Source organism: Eulemur rufifrons, chromosome 2 (genome assembly GCF_041146395.1).
Source record: "Eulemur rufifrons isolate Redbay chromosome 2, OSU_ERuf_1, whole genome shotgun sequence".
Lineage (NCBI taxonomy): Eukaryota > Metazoa > Chordata > Mammalia > Primates > Lemuridae > Eulemur > Eulemur rufifrons.
Genome location: NC_090984.1, coordinates 114,695,161 through 114,711,985, shown reverse-complemented (window position 1 = coordinate 114,711,985; position 16,825 = coordinate 114,695,161). Strand labels below are relative to the sequence as shown.

At 52.2% G+C, this 16,825-nt stretch overlaps 1 protein-coding gene across 1 annotated transcript in view; it reads left to right on the top strand.

Moving 5' to 3' along the window:
• CCDC88C (coiled-coil domain containing 88C) overlaps positions 1-14,933 on the top strand; it is a 126,027-nt gene extending 111,094 nt beyond the window's left edge. The window contains exons 24-30 of the mRNA XM_069465226.1: positions 429-518; positions 1,850-2,088; positions 7,180-7,368; positions 9,139-9,207; positions 11,392-11,460; positions 12,237-12,526; positions 13,728-14,933. Of these exons, the coding sequence (XP_069321327.1) occupies positions 429-518; positions 1,850-2,088; positions 7,180-7,368; positions 9,139-9,207; positions 11,392-11,460; positions 12,237-12,526; positions 13,728-14,735 (1,954 nt within the window). The 3' untranslated portion in view covers positions 14,736-14,933. The remainder of the gene's footprint in view (positions 1-428; positions 519-1,849; positions 2,089-7,179; positions 7,369-9,138; positions 9,208-11,391; positions 11,461-12,236; positions 12,527-13,727) is intronic.
• The last annotated feature ends 1,892 nt before the right edge of the window (positions 14,934-16,825 follow it).

Sequence of the window (16,825 nt, the reverse complement as noted above, 5' to 3'; positions counted from 1 at the left end):
GGGCTCAAATCAGAGGTCTGACTTTGCTGAACTGACTTGTTCGACCTGCATGCCCAGAGAGTGTCATTCTGCACCCACCCCCACCCCCGCTCCCGGAGTAGCTTCCGCCTGACCCCGGGAGTGTCCCACGTCCTGAATGACCTGGCTGGGGAATCCTTGGTGCTTCTGAGCTTGAGTTTTCCGATATTAGAGGTTTGCTGCCTTGAACTCCCTTACGGCTGGGTCCTGGCGCTTGAGTGAATCGCAGGGTCGTAGGGCTCCCTCGATGCAGGCAGATGCTTCCGTGTTCCACACTCGGTGACCACGGTGTGGACGAGCACCCTCACGTCTGAATCCCAGAAAAATACGGGCCCAGGCTGCGTCGACCAGTAAGTGACTTGTTTTATTTAAAACTGGATTGACAGCTGTTCTTTCCCTTCTGTTCACAGAGACAAACTAAATGCCTTACGGAGACACAAGGAAAAACTGGAAGAAAAAATCATGGATCAGTACAAGTTCTATGATCCTGCTCCAAAGAAGTGAGTTGATTTAAGTTCAGTGACATAAAGAGGGAACAGAAAAGCTTCCTTTTCCATGAGTGGGGCGCACACTCAGCCATGGAAGCAGGGCCTGTACCTGCCGCTGTGTTGCAGGTCGTCTGTGTGCAGATCTCTCGCACATCAGAAGGGGTTTAGACTTCCTTTGAGCCCTGCCTCTGTGCTCCAGCTTGTCCTCTGAAATGGGTGGCAAACGCCAGGTGACCCTGATGACACGTAGGCTTAATTTAGCCATGAGCCCTTTTAAGGGAACAGAGCATCTGTGGTCCTGGAGCTGTGAAAGCAGGATGGCAGGGTCGCCTTGTCAGGGTTCTAGCTCAAGATTTAACATGACATGGACAACCACATTCCTGTTTTGGAAAGGAAACATGGCCAGGACGCCTGGCCTGGCCCCACGGTCTTCAGACGTGGGAACCTTTTGGCCTTCTGCCAATTCCTCTGGATTCACAGAACCTCAGGGAGGCTTCACAAACATGGTCTCTTTTCCGGAGAGCAGCAGCCCCCGAGCTGGGGGGCCGGCTCCGTCTAGCAGTACTGCCCATTGCCTAGTGCTGGAGCCCCAGAAGTCATCCCTGCAGATTGTCCTAGCTCAGTGCAGCCTTGAAGTTGAAATGACCAAGATCCCTCGAGGTCCCTCTGTTGAAATCACAGAACCCCAGAATTTCACAGCCTCAGTCTCAATCTTCTATTTGACATGTAGGGAAATTGAGGCTGAGGTGAGAAACTGGTGGGATTTGTACAAACAGGGCGCTGTTTGGGTTCGGAGACAGAGTGAGAACCCAGGCGTGTCTCTCTCCATGCTGCGTCAGGATGCCACCGTGTTCCGGCTGGCGGTGGCTTTGTTGCTTACCCTTTCGATTTACTGATTTTAAATCAAACAGCCTACTCTCCTCTGCCCTCTACCCCTCTCCCGGATTAGTGCCAGGGAGTCGTCAAAGAATGCCAGCTATTTCACTTACTAGTAACTTTAGCAAAACATGAGGAGATTCCCAACTTTATTCCTGAAAATGGCTTTTTGACCAAAAAATTGCCAGGTAAATTAAGCACAGCACCACGTCCTTCATCCCGGGAGACTAGTGTGGGTTTCTGCCACGATGCACCCGCTTCTACCATTCCTGGCCCGGTGCCTGAGAATTCAGTTCCGCCTCTTGATCGCCGAATACGATGAGGTCGGGGCACCCTCGTCCTGAACCTCAAATTAACCTTCCTGGGCTGGTGACAGAAATCCCAGCCTACGTTAGGGAGCTGGTCACCTGCCAGGGGTGGGGTGTGGGTGCTTGGGTGTGTCCTTCTGAAAATGTATTTCTAACTAGGAAGAACCACTGGATTGGAGCCAAAGCGTTAGTCAAACTCATCAAACCAAAGAAAGAGGGTTCAAGAGAACGGTTGAAGTCGACCGCAGACAGCCCCCCCTGGCAGCTGGAGTCCTCAGACCCCACCTCACCGTCGACCTCTCAGCCTCCCAGATCACAGCCGGAGAACCCCGATACCCCCCCAGCGGGCTTGAACTGTGCAGAAGAGCGCGACACCCACAGCGGGCCTGTGGGCAAAGGTAGGAGTGGCCGAGCCACTGTGGCCAGGCCAGGGAACGGGTGTCCCAGAGGACCCGTTCACTGGACGGAAGGGGACGTGTGCACGTGCCTTCTGCTTAGGGGTGCTGTGGACCAAGTAGCAAGAAACCCATGTCAAGATTGTGACTGTTGTGTCCTGTAACACTTCCTTTATTTTAGAACAGAAACAGCATTTCTCCTGGAAGCTGCGGTAGGTGTTTGAATATCCAAAGCTGATATTCGTGCAGGTGCCACAGAGACGAGTGGTGGCGTGTGCTTCCGGGCTCCCTCGTGTGTGGGAGATGAATAGTAAGCAGTTTCTGTGGGGAGACCCCAGGTGCACTTAACGAGCTCTCCGTGCATGTAAGATCTTCAGAAAGCCCTCGGGTGGTTCTAATCTGTCCTCACTTTGAAAGATACGTTAGGTTTGCTTCTCCCGCTTAATCCTGGCTTCCCATCCTGTCAGCCATGGGACACGGTGTACCTTTCCCCTTAGCGCTGCCACTCAGAGTTCGCCAGAGGTTCTAAAATAAGAGGATTTCTGGTCGTATGTGCTGTATTTTAGGAAATCTCAGAAGTCAGATGAGCTGCACAATTAACTTTATATACCACTAAGAAAACCCCCCCTGGCAGGCAAATGATGCAGAGCCTACCACTTAGAATTTTTATTATGCTCTTGTCAAAAGAGCTCTTCTAAAAGACTCCACAGATTTCTGCACATAAACGTTAAAGAAAAATATGAGCAAGATAAATTGGTTGTGACAAAGACATTTTTGTCACAGTTGCTAGCCAGCCGGTGGCGACTGTAAGACAACATCAAAGCTGCATTCTGATTCCAGAGATATTAAGGTATAGAAAAAATGTGTCTTGGCACCGAGTAAACATAGCAGCTACCTCAAACATTGTTAAATTTTCAAGTTTACTTTTAAGTATCATTTTTTGGGGGGATTATTTATGCCAGGCCTGCACTCTGAGTAATTTAAATCTTAATGCAGGATGCCAGGACTTTCCGAAGATCCAGCCTGTGCCTGAGACCCATGAGCTCTCGGGGCTGAGGGTGTGGCACTGAGGACTGAGGACAAGTGTGACATGGGTCACATTCATTGCTTACAAGTACCTCTTGTGTTACTTTCAGATCCACAAAAAAAAAAAACATGCACACGCACGGACATCGGGGACTGACGCACGCACTCTCATTCCTTATGGGGATGAGATTGGGTAGAGGGCTCACGTGCAAGTGAATGATAATGAAACTCAACTGGTTTTTTTTTATCTAGAGGGATTCAGTTGGCTCAGGGTTTCATACTGGATAGACTAGTTTAATTTTTTGGTGTTTATCATCGCAACTTGTAGTACTCTGTAAGTTTAATTAACCATGATTAGTCTACTTGAGTTAGGAGATCTCACAGAGAAAAGAATGCTTGACTGGTGCAGACCGTCGAGCTGGGCCGTGAAGGACCAGCCCAGTGACGGTTTTGGCAGTGGCCACCATGTTGTGACCACTCTCTGGGCTCAGCCCCCTTTTGACTACTTTCTAGGCTTTATCTGTCTCATTGAATCCTAACTATCCTGTGAGAGAGGCGTGGTCACTGTCCCCTGCTAGGGTTGAGAAAGTGAGGCTTGACTTAACTGCCCCGTGAGTTGTATTTAACTCACGCTAGTTTTGACCCCGGGGGCTTGTGAAGCGGATGCAACTCACGTCTTTTCACGTGGCAACTGTGTGAACTGGTTTTCAAGTTGCACGTAACTCGTGCACAGAAAACAATAAAAAACTAGAAAGGGTCGTTTTGTTTTCGAAGTTTTTATTCTCTTTTTGTAATAAAACACCGTGGCCCCAAGGAAAAACTTTTTTTTCTAGTGTGGCCGTCAGTGTGTTAAACGCTTGCTGACATTAGCAGGTGGGATCCAGGGCAGTCTGCTCAGACTCTGGAGCACGAGCTCTTAACAACGTGCACGTCCTCCAGTTACAGCTGTTTTGGTCCCTGAAGATGCTGAACGGGGACACCAGCATTGAATTATTGTGTGGTGTGAGCTACGGCCACCAGGTGGTGCTGTGGAGGGAGAAATAACGGAGATTCTGTCGTCCACTTTAATCCTAGATCGGAAATTGGTTAGGCCGGTTAATGTTAGTATAAAACGTGTTCAGCAAGTTAGACCCATGTCTGCTTTGTTAAGAGTCTGCAATTTAAAGCATTGTAACATGAAGGATGTAAAGGGGATGTAAAAGGAAGTGATTCTTCTTGGCAATGAGGAGTTTTTGGTGTGAAAACGAGATATTTTAATCATTTTAAAATTCATCCTGCCCAAAAAGATTATTTTAGAAATATAAAAATTATTAGTGAACACTTTGGGTAGAGTATTTCATTACAGCGGGCCAGAAACGTATCACTAGGTGTTTCCAAGGTCTCGGGAGCGGAAACAGGAGCAGCGTGTGGGCTGAGTTGGCAGGGACCCCATCATTAGAACGGATGAGTAAGAGAAGCCGGGTCCTAAATTAATAAGCATTCTTATTTAATAATTTAACATACTGAAATTGAAAAATCGTCTAAGCCCTTAGCCCCTTAGGCAGTATATAATTGTCCTCACGTGCTGAATAAGTAAATCGTTGGCGTTAAGATGCCTCTGAATTAAACTGAGCTAGAGCATAAATGGTTCACCAAGCCCTGGTTCTGGTCTGCGTGTTGGGTGTGGTTTTCATCTTTCCTGGGCCAGACAGGATTCTGATTTCCTAAGTATGTTTATCTAATTTAGATTCATTTGTAATCACTGCTCATTTCATTCATTTGTTGTTTTTTTTTTTCTTCCTTCCTTTTTGGGTTATCCGGGTGATAACAATTTAGCGTGCCAGCGCAAAAAGAGTCCCTTTTTGAGAAGCAAAAGCAAGGACAAAGACAAGTCTCCAACGACCCACCCAGCTCTCTCTAAGCGCCTGCGGTTCTGGTCTTCCTCCGACATCCCATCCTCTCCTAACGAGCCTGTCTCTTTCTCAGACATTGGAGATTTCTAATCCCTTTCCTTTATCATGTGTCTGCATCATGCATCCGTCTTCATTTCTGAAATTCATACAAACAAAAAAAAAAAGGCAATACCTCAAGGCCAGTTGGCCCCTAGTGGACTCTCCTCCTGCCCCAATTCCAAGCTTAAAGTAGCCAGCGTGGATTCTGATTTCACAGTAGAAGATGAGTTCTCACACTCCCTGGACCGTTTCTTCAGTGCAGCACAGTTGTAGGGGAGCCTCAGGATATACGTGTGCATGTCCTTGGGCCGGGATTCCCGCACTAAGTAAGTCAAGCGGCCGTGTGCGTCCACCCCTCTCTCGCACCTGCAAGCTTATGTCCTGCCTGTGTGTCCAGCAGAGCCGGTCAGTGGCTGCTGCGCTTCCTAAAACATACAGCCTCTGTCCAGGAAGGTTTTCCTTTTGAAGACTTATTTTTAAAGCAGCTAAATTTAAAACCACTGCCCTTTCCTTCTCTTCCTTTGTCGGAGCACTGAGTTGTTGGCTTTGCTAAGAAGGCCCTTTTGAATGTGTTCTGTGTTTTGAAGGATTGATTGCTCCGTTCAGGCATTTTGAATAATTGGATTGATTTTGCCCAGCCTGAGTTCAGCCCAGAATGAAGTTTTATGACTGTGCTGTGGTTCTCTCACATCCCAGATGCTGAAGTTAAAACCGTAGGGGACAGAAAGAACGTCAGCACACAAGTCACGACCAGAGCAGGGAAAAATCCTGGCCAACAAGGTCACGACCTACTGCAGTCTTTCCCGTCTTCAGCCATTCCTGTGCCATCTTCTTGATTTTTGCCATAGCCGTACACAACCTGGGTGATTACTTCCATATGTTCCCTTAAGTTGACTCATAGTTTGCAGTTACATTTATTTTAAAAGGAAAGATGATTATCAGTACTATAAGTGGAAAATGAGCATCACCATAAGAACAAGGTAACCCTAAGAATAAAACATGACTGTAAAAATGTTAAAGTTGGTTAACATGCCGCTGCCTGCGTCTCATCACCTCGCTCTGGAACCGTGCTCTGCCGCGGTCCCGGGTCCTCCAGGCCCCTGGCTTCCATGCGTTTCTCTGTCTGCTGCTCGTGCTAACCGTCCGCTCATCTCTGCCTCCCCTCTGGATCCTCATTTAAACTTCACCTTCCCGATCCATCCCACCAGACTTGAATCTTGCTTCTCATCAAGGTTATCTTTCAGAATCCAAACGTCCCCTTGATTTCACATCGTAAGATCTGGGCACTTAAAAGCGCTCAGTGAGCCCGGACCGGGGAGGGCAGATGGGGCAGATGTGTGGAGGAGCCGAGTCCTGGCTCTGGGTCCAGGGCCCTTGGGGCACGTGGACTGGGACGTTTTGCAGAATGCTTTGCCAGCTCTTAGGAACGCCAACCATGTTAATTTGTATCTTGTGCTTGGACGGCCCATCCTAGTTTGGGGTTTTTTTTAATGTTTTTATTTATGATTTCATTTAGTAGTGACAAGAGTTTATGTTCATGGTAGAAAAATTAGAGATTGCAGAAAAGCACAAGATACGCGGTGAAAATCATCTTGCAGGCAGTTTCACCATGCAAAGATGAAGGCTTCTCTATTTAAAAAACTGTATATTGTGAGGTTGACAGTAAACATCTATTTGAAGCCCCAAGTAAAGCCAGTTGGGGGAACCCTCAGATCCTTGGCTACGGGTTGTAGTGGCCCTGGGAAGACATCTGTTAGGATCTTTGTAGGTCAGGGATTGGTGTCCTGTACACTGTTCCATGGGCGGTGTGCCCCATGGCTAGTGTGTTGGGTGGACTCTTCTCAATACTTTGTTTATCTGCTTGAGTTCTCCCCTTGTTTTCTCCCAGCCTTTCATGGCTGGCAGTGTGACCCATCATTAGAGCCAGAGGTGGCCTCCTGGGGCCTCTGACCTAGGCCTGGAGTCAGCCTCCCCACCCACCCCCCCATTTAAATCGTGGCCCAGGAGCTGTGGCAGCTCAGCTTTTGTCTCTGTGGTCCTCGTGCCCTGCTGCCCCCGCTTCTGAGCCTTCGTGTGGTGGCCCAGCCTGGGCACAGGGTTTGGCAGCCTCATTTCTAAATGTCCTCTTCTGCCCCAGGCCCTGGGGATCTAAAGCCAAAGCGAGGGTCCCCGCGCGGAGGCAGCCTTGACCACATAGATGCTTCCGCTGACCCGGCCACGAAGTCCTGGCCCTCGGAGCTGGGCTCCCGGACCTGCTCAGCCTCAGCCCCCACCACCATCCCTTCCAGCTCCACGCCCCTCGCCCGGCACCCAGGCCGCACCAAAGGTGAGTCCTGGGCTCCTCCAGAAGGGTGAGCATCGGGGTCTATGTCCTTCCTGAAGACCCCAGGCTGTCAGAGGCTGGAGGGATGGGGTCTGCCCCTCTCAAGCCAGGAGGGGGTAGTGAGCAGAGTGGTTATGCTGTCTACAGGCTTTGGCGTCACAGACACAGGTTCGAACCTTGGCTCTGCTTCCCAGCCGAGTGACTCTGGACAAATGACTTACCATCTGGAGGCCCGGTTGTAATGGGAAAAGCTTCGGAACCCACCAGCAGCATTCAGGAAGTGGTGGCACCGAGTGGCTTCAGATGGGAGGTGAAGCTAGGTTGAGAACCAGAGTTTGGGCCAAAACCAGGCAACTGCCCGCACCCCTCCTTGGTAGAAGTTCGGAGGATTTTTTCTCTAGAGAGGATGACTTAGACTGTAAGCTGGGTGTGCACTGACACAGCTGAACGGGTGTCCTACACTGAAAACAAGTGCGATCAGTGAAGGCTTCGCAAACTCCTTTGTCTCCTGCATGCCAGAGCCAGGCGTGTTCACACCTTTCCGCACAAGATGAAACTATTCTTTGAGCAATCGCATTAGCTTCCCAGAGCGATTCCCAGAATGGCTCGGTCAGATCTTGCCAGGTGACACCTAGGGAAGTTCAAGGATTCCCAGACCCCTCAGGAAGAGTCTCTAACACCAGAGATCAAAACGGCTGCAGACGGCAACTGGAGTTACAGACATTGGGCGCAGAGATGAGAACTTTCAAGATGCCTGTCCTTCATATCGTCAGAGATGAGAGAAACTGTCGCACCCATGAAACGAGAACAGGGTGCTATAAAAAGGAGCAGTGGGAAGGGGAAGCATTTGGAAATTTAAAATATGCGCACAGAAAGGAAAAGAAAATGCTTAAAACGGAAAAAAGACATTCCGCTTATAATTTAAGAGATATGAAAATATGCAAAGAAACGGCTAAGGAATTGAAAGTTACTGCCTCTGGGCCTTGGAAGTCTGAGAGAGCAAGAAGGGGTATTTTTCATAATAACACCACCCAGTCTTGAAGCCCTGGGTGTGCCTAACCTTGGTGTGACCAGCAAAACAAAACAAAGCAACACAGACAGGGCCCCTGCCCTGGGGACCTTCGAGCTCCAGATATTCCTAGCTGGCGGGAGCATAAACTACCTTCAGCATGGAGACCCCACTGTCATTTTGGAGAGGGCCCAGGGTCTACTCTCAGATAGTATCCGGTAGGGTTGAGGCACGAGCATTTTCCAGTCCTCAGGGAAGGCGGGTTCATTGATGGCCCTGGGATTCCCGGGTCTGCTTCTGGTTGGGAGCGGCGGGTGCAGGGTTTAGTCTCTCGGGAATCAGCCTGTCCCCTCGTGGTGGATTCGGATTCCACGTCTTTCTCTTTGTTTTCCTTCCTCCTGCCACCTGAAGACAACATGACCCCTAAGAAGTCTTTCAGGGCTGGGCTTTGAGATCGGAAGGGGCTCCCCAGGGTCCTAAATATTCAGTCCTTTCATGTCACCCTTAGGCCAGAATTCACCGTCAGTCTTGGTCTTGGTCTTGGTCTTGGTCACAGTCAGTGTACAGGCGAAGTGTGATTAAAGTTAAAAGGGATGGGAGTCCAGAGTGTTAGGGTTGTCCCAGCAGGAGAAACGCAGAGGGATGGGAGAGGCAGGTCCCAAAGGTCCGAGTCCCCTCCCTGATCCCCAGGAGCTGGCCCGGGGTTTCCCTGTGGACGGTGCATGTCCTGGAACCCTGACTCGCCGGCCTTGTTTTCACTGCAGGCTGTAATTCAGATGACAACCTCTGCGAACCGTCCCCGGAGCTCGAGTTCGGCAACCACAGGCAGTACGGTGAGTGCTCGGGTGCTATGCCTTTTGGCTTGGGTTCTCAGCCTTGATTTTATCAGTCGTACATTTCCTTCAAGCCAAGTCGTATGTGGAAGCCCAGCACAAAATAGGTGAAGGTGGGAAGAGGCGGGGACCCATTCTTCCTTGCCCACCCCAGGGGCCTGAGCATGTGGTTTCGCCTTACATACCTCCAGTGGTGGGGAACTCACTACCTCCCAAGCAGTTTTGGAAGCTCTGACCGCTCCTACCTTCCCCCCACCCTTTGCTTTCAAGCATCCCTCCAGGTTTGCCGAGAAGTTCTGGTGGCCCAAGCAAGGGAGCATTCATTTCCAGAAAGTCTCCCCCTGTCCTCGCTTGGGTTTCAGTTGCCCATAGTAAGTTGTATTTAGTCTTAGAAGCTGTTAGAAGCGCTTGTCATTTGATTTAGGCATATTGTACATTTCTGCAGATGGGAAACAGTCAACGATACCAGACTTCTCAAAAATTAAAAGCTGCTTTGGTTTATTTTAATTTTTGAAAAGCAACCCTAGAAGGATGGGAAAATAATCCTAAAACAAAAACTCTCAAAGTTACATTGAATCCTGCTTGCTTCTCAAGTGGTCAGTAAGTGCAGGAGTCGGCATTATCCTCTGTCCTTTCTGTTGTCCAAAAAGTTCCATGATACGGACACTCATTCATACAGATGTAGGCATCTACAGTTCATAGGGACAGTTTGACGCCGGGGCCCCACGTAGCTGTATGCCGCTTGCAGAACACAGGATGACACAACAGCAAGAATGCGCCACCTCTGCTCGGGGACAGTATCACCGAGTAGCTCTGGCTGTGATCGGTCAGCTGACCAAGGGGTTTTCTTCACAAATGTTCAGATTCCTGAGCCTGTCTTATCAAGAGAGAGAAGGGAAAGCGATTTCTGATGCAGAACTTGAATAAACAAAGGTGCTCTTGGGGCCCACTGATTGCTGTCACCGTTTCCTTGTACTGAAACTGATTTCCTTTCGAAAGAGCGATGTGCATTTGTTTGTTGCAAATTCTCCCTTCTCTCAGCTTTCACACTTTTCATGAACACCAAGTGCGTGTTGGCTCATCCCCAGACACTGTGCTAACGAGCCAGCGTTTCTAGCTGCCTGCTGTTTGCAGAGCTCACCAGCACGTGGGAACCAGGAAACCCAAGCAAGCTTTCCCGGGGGTCACAGCAGGCAGGGGACCTCCTGGTGTCCCTGCAGGCTCTCCGGGCTGCTGTTCAGCTCAGCATCTGCTGTGTGCTAGGGAGACACAGAGATGGCTGAAACACTGTCCCTGTCCCCGACAGTCCATAGTCCAGCAGGAGGCACGTTTGCTTACGAGATACTCTGACACGGGGCAGGCTGCTGGGAGAATGGCCTAGGAGAGCCCTGCGGGCACCGGAAGGGATGGCTTGCCCCTCGCAGGGGTGGTGGCAGCCTTCCTGCGAGTCTGCAGCAAGGCGCGTGGCACAGACACACTGAGGCAGGCACCCACGGTGGCCAGGAGGGCTGGGTTCCCTGGCACTTGGCACTGTCAACCTTGATTTTTCCCTCTGAGGCGAGTGACGCAAAGGAGCTGAAGAACAGCAAAGAGCCGGGAGAAGCGAGTGCTCCCTTCCTCCCAGGGTCCCCAGCACCCACTCCCCGTGGATTCCCCTCACGTGACCCCCTCCCCGTGCACAGGCGCATGCTTGCATACAAGTACACGTGTGCACGAGCTGCCCTGAACAGCCCCTCATCTCTGCTCCCGTGGCCTCGGCAGGGGCTGGTCTCACGTGTTCCGGAAAGCTCTGTGCGGTAATAGGAGTGGGCCTCACCCCACCCCAACCTCTGGTTTACCCAGAGCAGCCCCTTTGTTTGGTCTGTTCTTTATGCTGGAATTCTGGGTGAGATTTCCGTTGTTAGCAAGATTGTTTTAAACAGCAAAACCCTAGACCTAATAAAAATAGATAACCAAGGTTGTCGTTTCTTGGTACCCTGCGGTATACTGTGCCTGGCACTCTTCAGTGAAGCTAAACTTCTCATCACAGTGTGTAGAGAATCCCAGAGTTCTTCCCTCCTTGCGACATTGGCTGTAGCCTTGGTGCAGAATGGCTTTGGCACACGATTCTGCTCAGATGAGATGGTTTGATCTGGGCCACAGCTGGGGTGGCCCTGTCCCTTACACGTTGCCACTTCCTTTCAGCGTCCCGGCCGAGCAGTCTGGAGAGCAGTAGAAACACATCCAGCAACAGCTCACCTCTTAACTTAAAAGGCAAGTCTTTTTCTCTGGACTTTTAAAAATGTATTTGGGTGTTTGGCTCTGGGCTCAGAGTATTCTTGTAATTTTAAAAATACCTAAATTAATAAGACTTTCAAGTGCATTATGATGAGTTTGTGAGCCACATAGTGTGGTGTTGAGCACAGGCCTGGGAGTTACAATAGATTGGGGTTCACATCCCTTCTCCCCACTGACCGGCTCTGAGCACAGGCCCTCCGAGTCTCAGTCACCTGATCTGTGGGTGGGGATGGTAACGGCAGTTGCATTCCACTGTGGTTAGAGAACTAATATAGAGGATTTTGGGTCTTTGAAAATTTTTAGTTTGTTTTGGTACAGAATCTGGTCTGTTCGTGAATGTTCCCTGAGCATTTGAAAAGAGTGTGTGCCGACTTAAAAAGATTTTTTTATTAGCTTCCATGTGACTGGCCCCTAGAAGATCATCTAGCACATGGTAGGTGCTGAATAAACTTCTAATACATGAATGAATGAGAGCTAACGAGTGCTGTGCCTTACAGTCATTGATAAATTAACGGAAGCTTTCTACTTTTATCTCACATTTTTTTAGTTTTTAAAAGCCAGTGAGAAACTCAAAAGGATTCCAAAAGGTCCTTTAACATCCAGAATCACAGCCCCTGAAAGGAGTGAGCCCAGGGCTTGGGGTAGGGTTTTCTCTCTGTTGTACAAGAGCCAGAGGCAGCCCACCAGGGAAGCCCCCAAGAAGGCGGTTGAGACTGATGCGTGCTCCTCTGTGTCACCTGCCCTGACCCCAGGTTCCTCCGACCAGCTCCACGGACGGTCTGAGAGCTTCAGCAGCGAAGACCTGATCCCCAGCAGGGACCCGGCCACTCTGCCCCGGGACACCAGCACCCCAGGACGCAGCACACTTGGCCGCCATGAGTACCCCCCACCCCGGAATGGCCCTCTCCCCCAGGAGGGTGCCCAGAAGAGGGGTGCGGCCCCTTCCCATGCGGGGGTGCGGCCCTGCTCTGCCTCCCCCAGCAGCGAGATGGTCACCTTGGAGGAGTTCCTGGAGGAGAGCAACCGGAGCTCCCCGACCCACGTGAGTGGATGCAGGTCTCTCCTCTCTCTCTCAGTCTCCCCCTGGCTTGGGACGGGAGTCCTGGAAAGGGACGGGGCAGGGGAGGAGCGGCTTAGGTGCAAGGCTGGCTTGGACGTGGGAGGACAACAAGAACACTTGCTGGCAGTCACCGCCAGCTGGCTGCTTTCCTCCAGATCCGGGAAGTGAGCTGGCAGAGCTTGTGGCCAGCGCCCCACAAGGGTCTTGGCCACCCACGATCTGGAGCATCAGACTAGCACACAGCCACAGGTTGCATCTCTGCTGAGTTGCAGCACGTCCGTATGTTTTCACGCGGCAGGAGTATTGGCAGGTGCAGGTGGCTCCTGAGCTCCAGACTGACGCCTCCAACCCCCATGTCCCACATGAACTCACTTCCCTTCCTCCTCTTTCTGTGTCCGTCAGCCTCAGAAGAAGCCCTAGCCTGCAGCAGGCTGCAGCTACCGGAGCAGCCTCGTAGACATTTGCCTCCATGACTCTGCCTGCCGCCTGGGCAGGGGAGGCTCAGCAGGCGACAGCTTGTCGGGGACAGGTGGTGGGCTGGACCGTGCAGTGTGCTTCCCTTCTCCGTGCCGCCCACCGTCCCCACCTTGGACCCTCTACCTCCCCGGCTCCCCCAGCCGCATTCCGCCTCTCTCTTCCCTTTCTCGGACCAGGAGAAAGGTCTGGGTGCAGTGGGCTTCCAGCTTCTCAGGAGCTGCTCTTGTTTCTCTTTCTCTCGGCGGCCCGAGGGGAAGTCTTGGGACGTCCCCGAGCACGTCGGAGTGACCGGGGTAGGAAGGCCCGGTTCACAGCATCAGATTTCTAGCCCCTGCTCTGCTTGGTGGAAACAGAGAGGCAGATTGAAGCAGACGGTTGTGGTCGGGCTTCCAGAGCCGACCTTCCCGTGAAGTTGTCAGCTTGGTGGGGAGTCACTTCGCTCTCGGGTCTGTTTCCTTGTTTGGGAAGTTAGGGGGCTGCCTTGGGGCATCTGGGGGTCTTTCCTGGTGGTTCACGTACTGCCCTGGCCACCCTCACGTCCTGACTGGAGCTGGTGTGTGCAGTGGGGGTGACGTGTGTGCCTCAGACCACGCGGGAACAGAAATCCAGTCCTGGCGGTGTGGGCTCCGCAGGGATGTCCTGGGTGCGAGGGAGCGCCGAGGACCACCTCCCGGCCCCCTCATTCCCTCCTCTCCCTTCTCCATAGGACTCTCCCAGCTGCCGGGATGACCTGCTGAGTGACTACTTCCGAAAGGCCAGTGACCCACCGGCCATCGGAGGCCAGCCGGGACCACCGACCAGGAAAGAAGGGGCCAAGATGCCCACCAGCCTTGTGGCCCCCACCATCAAGATGGCAGCCAGCACCCCTGAGGGGAGGCTGCTGAAGCCCGGGCAGTGTGTGAAGCCAAACTTCAGACCGGCTGAGGCCGAGGCCCCACCCAGTGTGCCCCTGAGACAGGCCCAGCCTCCCCAGAGCCTGTCTCTGGGCAGACCCCGGCAAGCCACGATGTCCCCAGCTTCCCACACGCCCCCTGGCCGGAGTGCTTCCCTGAGCCGGGCCTTCAGCCTGGCGTCGGCTGACCTCCTCCGGGCCAGCGGGCCAGAGGCCTGCAAACAGGAGTCCCCTCAGAAGCCGGGGGTCTCTGAGGTCTCAGGGGGCAGAGAGACAGGCAGCCACACCCTGCAAAGCTCCACAGCCCCCGGCTCCCACAGCCTGGCCCGGGAGCGGACCCCACTGGTGGGAAAGGCTGGCAGCTCCTCTCAAGGGCCAGGCCCCCGCAGCCGGCCACTGGACACCAGGCGCTTCTCACTGGCTCCGCCGAAGGAGGAGAGGCTGGCCCCGCTGCAGCAGTCCGCCACCGTCCCAGCCATCGCTACTGTAGGCGGCGGCGGTGGCAGCAGCTCCCAGCACTTCTCACCTGCTGCAGCCCCAGCTGCCAGGACCAAGCCCAAAACGCCCCCACACTCTGGGGAGATGGCCGCCATCACCCCTGTCCGGGCAGGGCTCAGCCTCGCAGAGGGAGACGGGGGCCCTGGGCACAGCTACATCGAGGGGCTCCTGGCCAAGAGCCCAGGTAGGTCCCCCGACTCGGCTCCCCACGCCAGCCGGGGCCCCGAGGACTGCAGTCGGGGCAGCAGCTCAAAGAGCACGCCGGCGTCCCCGGAGCCAGGTGGGGACCAGCAGACGGTGTGGTACGAGTATGGCTGCGTGTGACTCATTTCGTAGACTGACAGCTCCCGCGTCGTCACACTACTGACACGCCCTCCGATTCCAACGGCCTCTTCTCCTGCATGCGCCTGCGGTGCCTGGGAAGGGTTCGGAATGAGGAAAGGGGTTCCCACACATTTCCCTTTTTGTTTTGTTAACGAAAACACTGTGCCAAGCCCTGAGGGGATCACACTCCCAGGTGTGTAACGTGTCTTCTGTATCTGCAGCTTCCAGCAGCTGGTATCTTTTGAACAAATCCACTTTGGCATGGGGACCACTTGGAATGCGATGACAAAACTGACTTACCCGAACGCAGACACTATTCGAGTGTGCCCCAGTAGAAACACTTGTTTGCAACTTCCTGACCTCCATGAAAGCATATGCACACACACATACACACACACACACACACACACACACACACAGGCTCACAAGGCTAAGCCCTGGTGGGTCTGCAAACCCCACTCCCTCTTCTCCCAAAGCCATTTGATGCTAGGAGAAGCCCATACCGGCCAAACTACAAAGCTTAAGGGCCGTGGGCAGACCCCAGGGTCAGGCCTGCTGTTAAGAACCAGGAATGTGGCTGTCCCATTCCTGAGGTCCCAAGCACTTCCCTTTACCCCGAGGCCAAGGGTGGCCCTGGGCATCTGCCTCTCTCCTCCAGCTGGCTCCTGGGCTCTGCACGGTGGGCTCTGGGGGCCACACAGGCACCTTCTTCCCAGATCCACAAACACTGGATCTGCCAGCCGGGGGGTCAGGGCGGAGAGAAGCCCCCGCCCGCCCTCCCCCCCCGGCAAGTGTACATAGTGCACAGAGGGGACCGTGGCACTGACGTCCCCCGGCTCAGATGGGATGTTGATTTATTATTGCTGAATAACTTCTGGGTGTAGAAACCAAATTTCTTTTAATATATTACATACATATGTACACACTCCTGTGATATATGTATACTTGGGGGGTCTATTTATGTTGTTTTCCGTCGGGAGTCTTACCTGCTGCTCTGTGTTCGGTCAGATTCCTGACACATTTAGTTTCCTGTCGTGACGGTGCTTTTCCTGGGGTGAACTAAACCTATTGATTTTTTTTTTTTTTAAGATTTTTTTTTTTTTTCCCCTTTGGATTTAATATACTGAGAAAGAAACGGGAGACTTTTGAATGTTAACAAGATCCATTTTAGGAGTGGTTTGGGTTGTGTATTAGCCATTCCGGAACACAAGGACAGGATTGTAATAAAATGGAATGGAAGAGAAGCGAGTCCTGGTTTTCCTCACTGCACACTGATAGTGGCATCAAGTGGGCTGCTGGGGACTCGGGGCTCCCTGTACCCCCCTGCCCAGGGCTCTTCCTCAGCCATTGGAATCCTCCGCTTGCTTTGCCGCTAGGTATGGGAAGCTGTTACCCAGCTAACCAGGCACAAATGTGGACCGCAGAGATTTCCTGTTTATTACACAGCGCCTTCCCTGCACCCCAGAGTTGCTTTTTTTTTGACATAGAGTCTTGCTCTGTCACCCCAGCTAGAGTGCAGTCACATCATCGTAGCTCACTGCAACCTCAAACTGGGCTCCAGCTATCCTCCTGCCTCAGCCTCCCAAGTAGTTGGGACCATAGGCACACGCCAGCTCGCCTGGCTAACTTTTTGGGTTTTTTTTGTTTTTTTTTTTTTTTTTTTTTTTAGAGACAAGGTCTCGCTCTTGCTTAGGCTGGTCTCGAACTCCTGACTTCAAGCGATCCTCCCTCCTTGGCCTCCGAGAGTGTTAGGATTACACGCGTGAGCCACCGTGCCCAGCCTGCATTTATTTTAAGTTAGCAAAGACTGAACCCCATTTGGGGATCCACCTCATGTCGTGACAGCAGCTCAGCTTGAGGGTTCCTTCTGATTTTCCACCAGCTACTCGGCGAGTAAATGTGGGGTGCTTAGATCCAAGGGATGGAAGGAGGAAGAGAAGAAAGAAGGCAGGCAAATAAATATCCACACATGATCAAAGGCTTTGGTGGTGTTTCTGTCCACCTGCTGTCCCCTTCCTTCCTCACCAAACTTATTTTAAGACTCTTGCCTCCTTGCCTGGCTTTCCTGAGTCTCTGCAATCTGTCTTTGT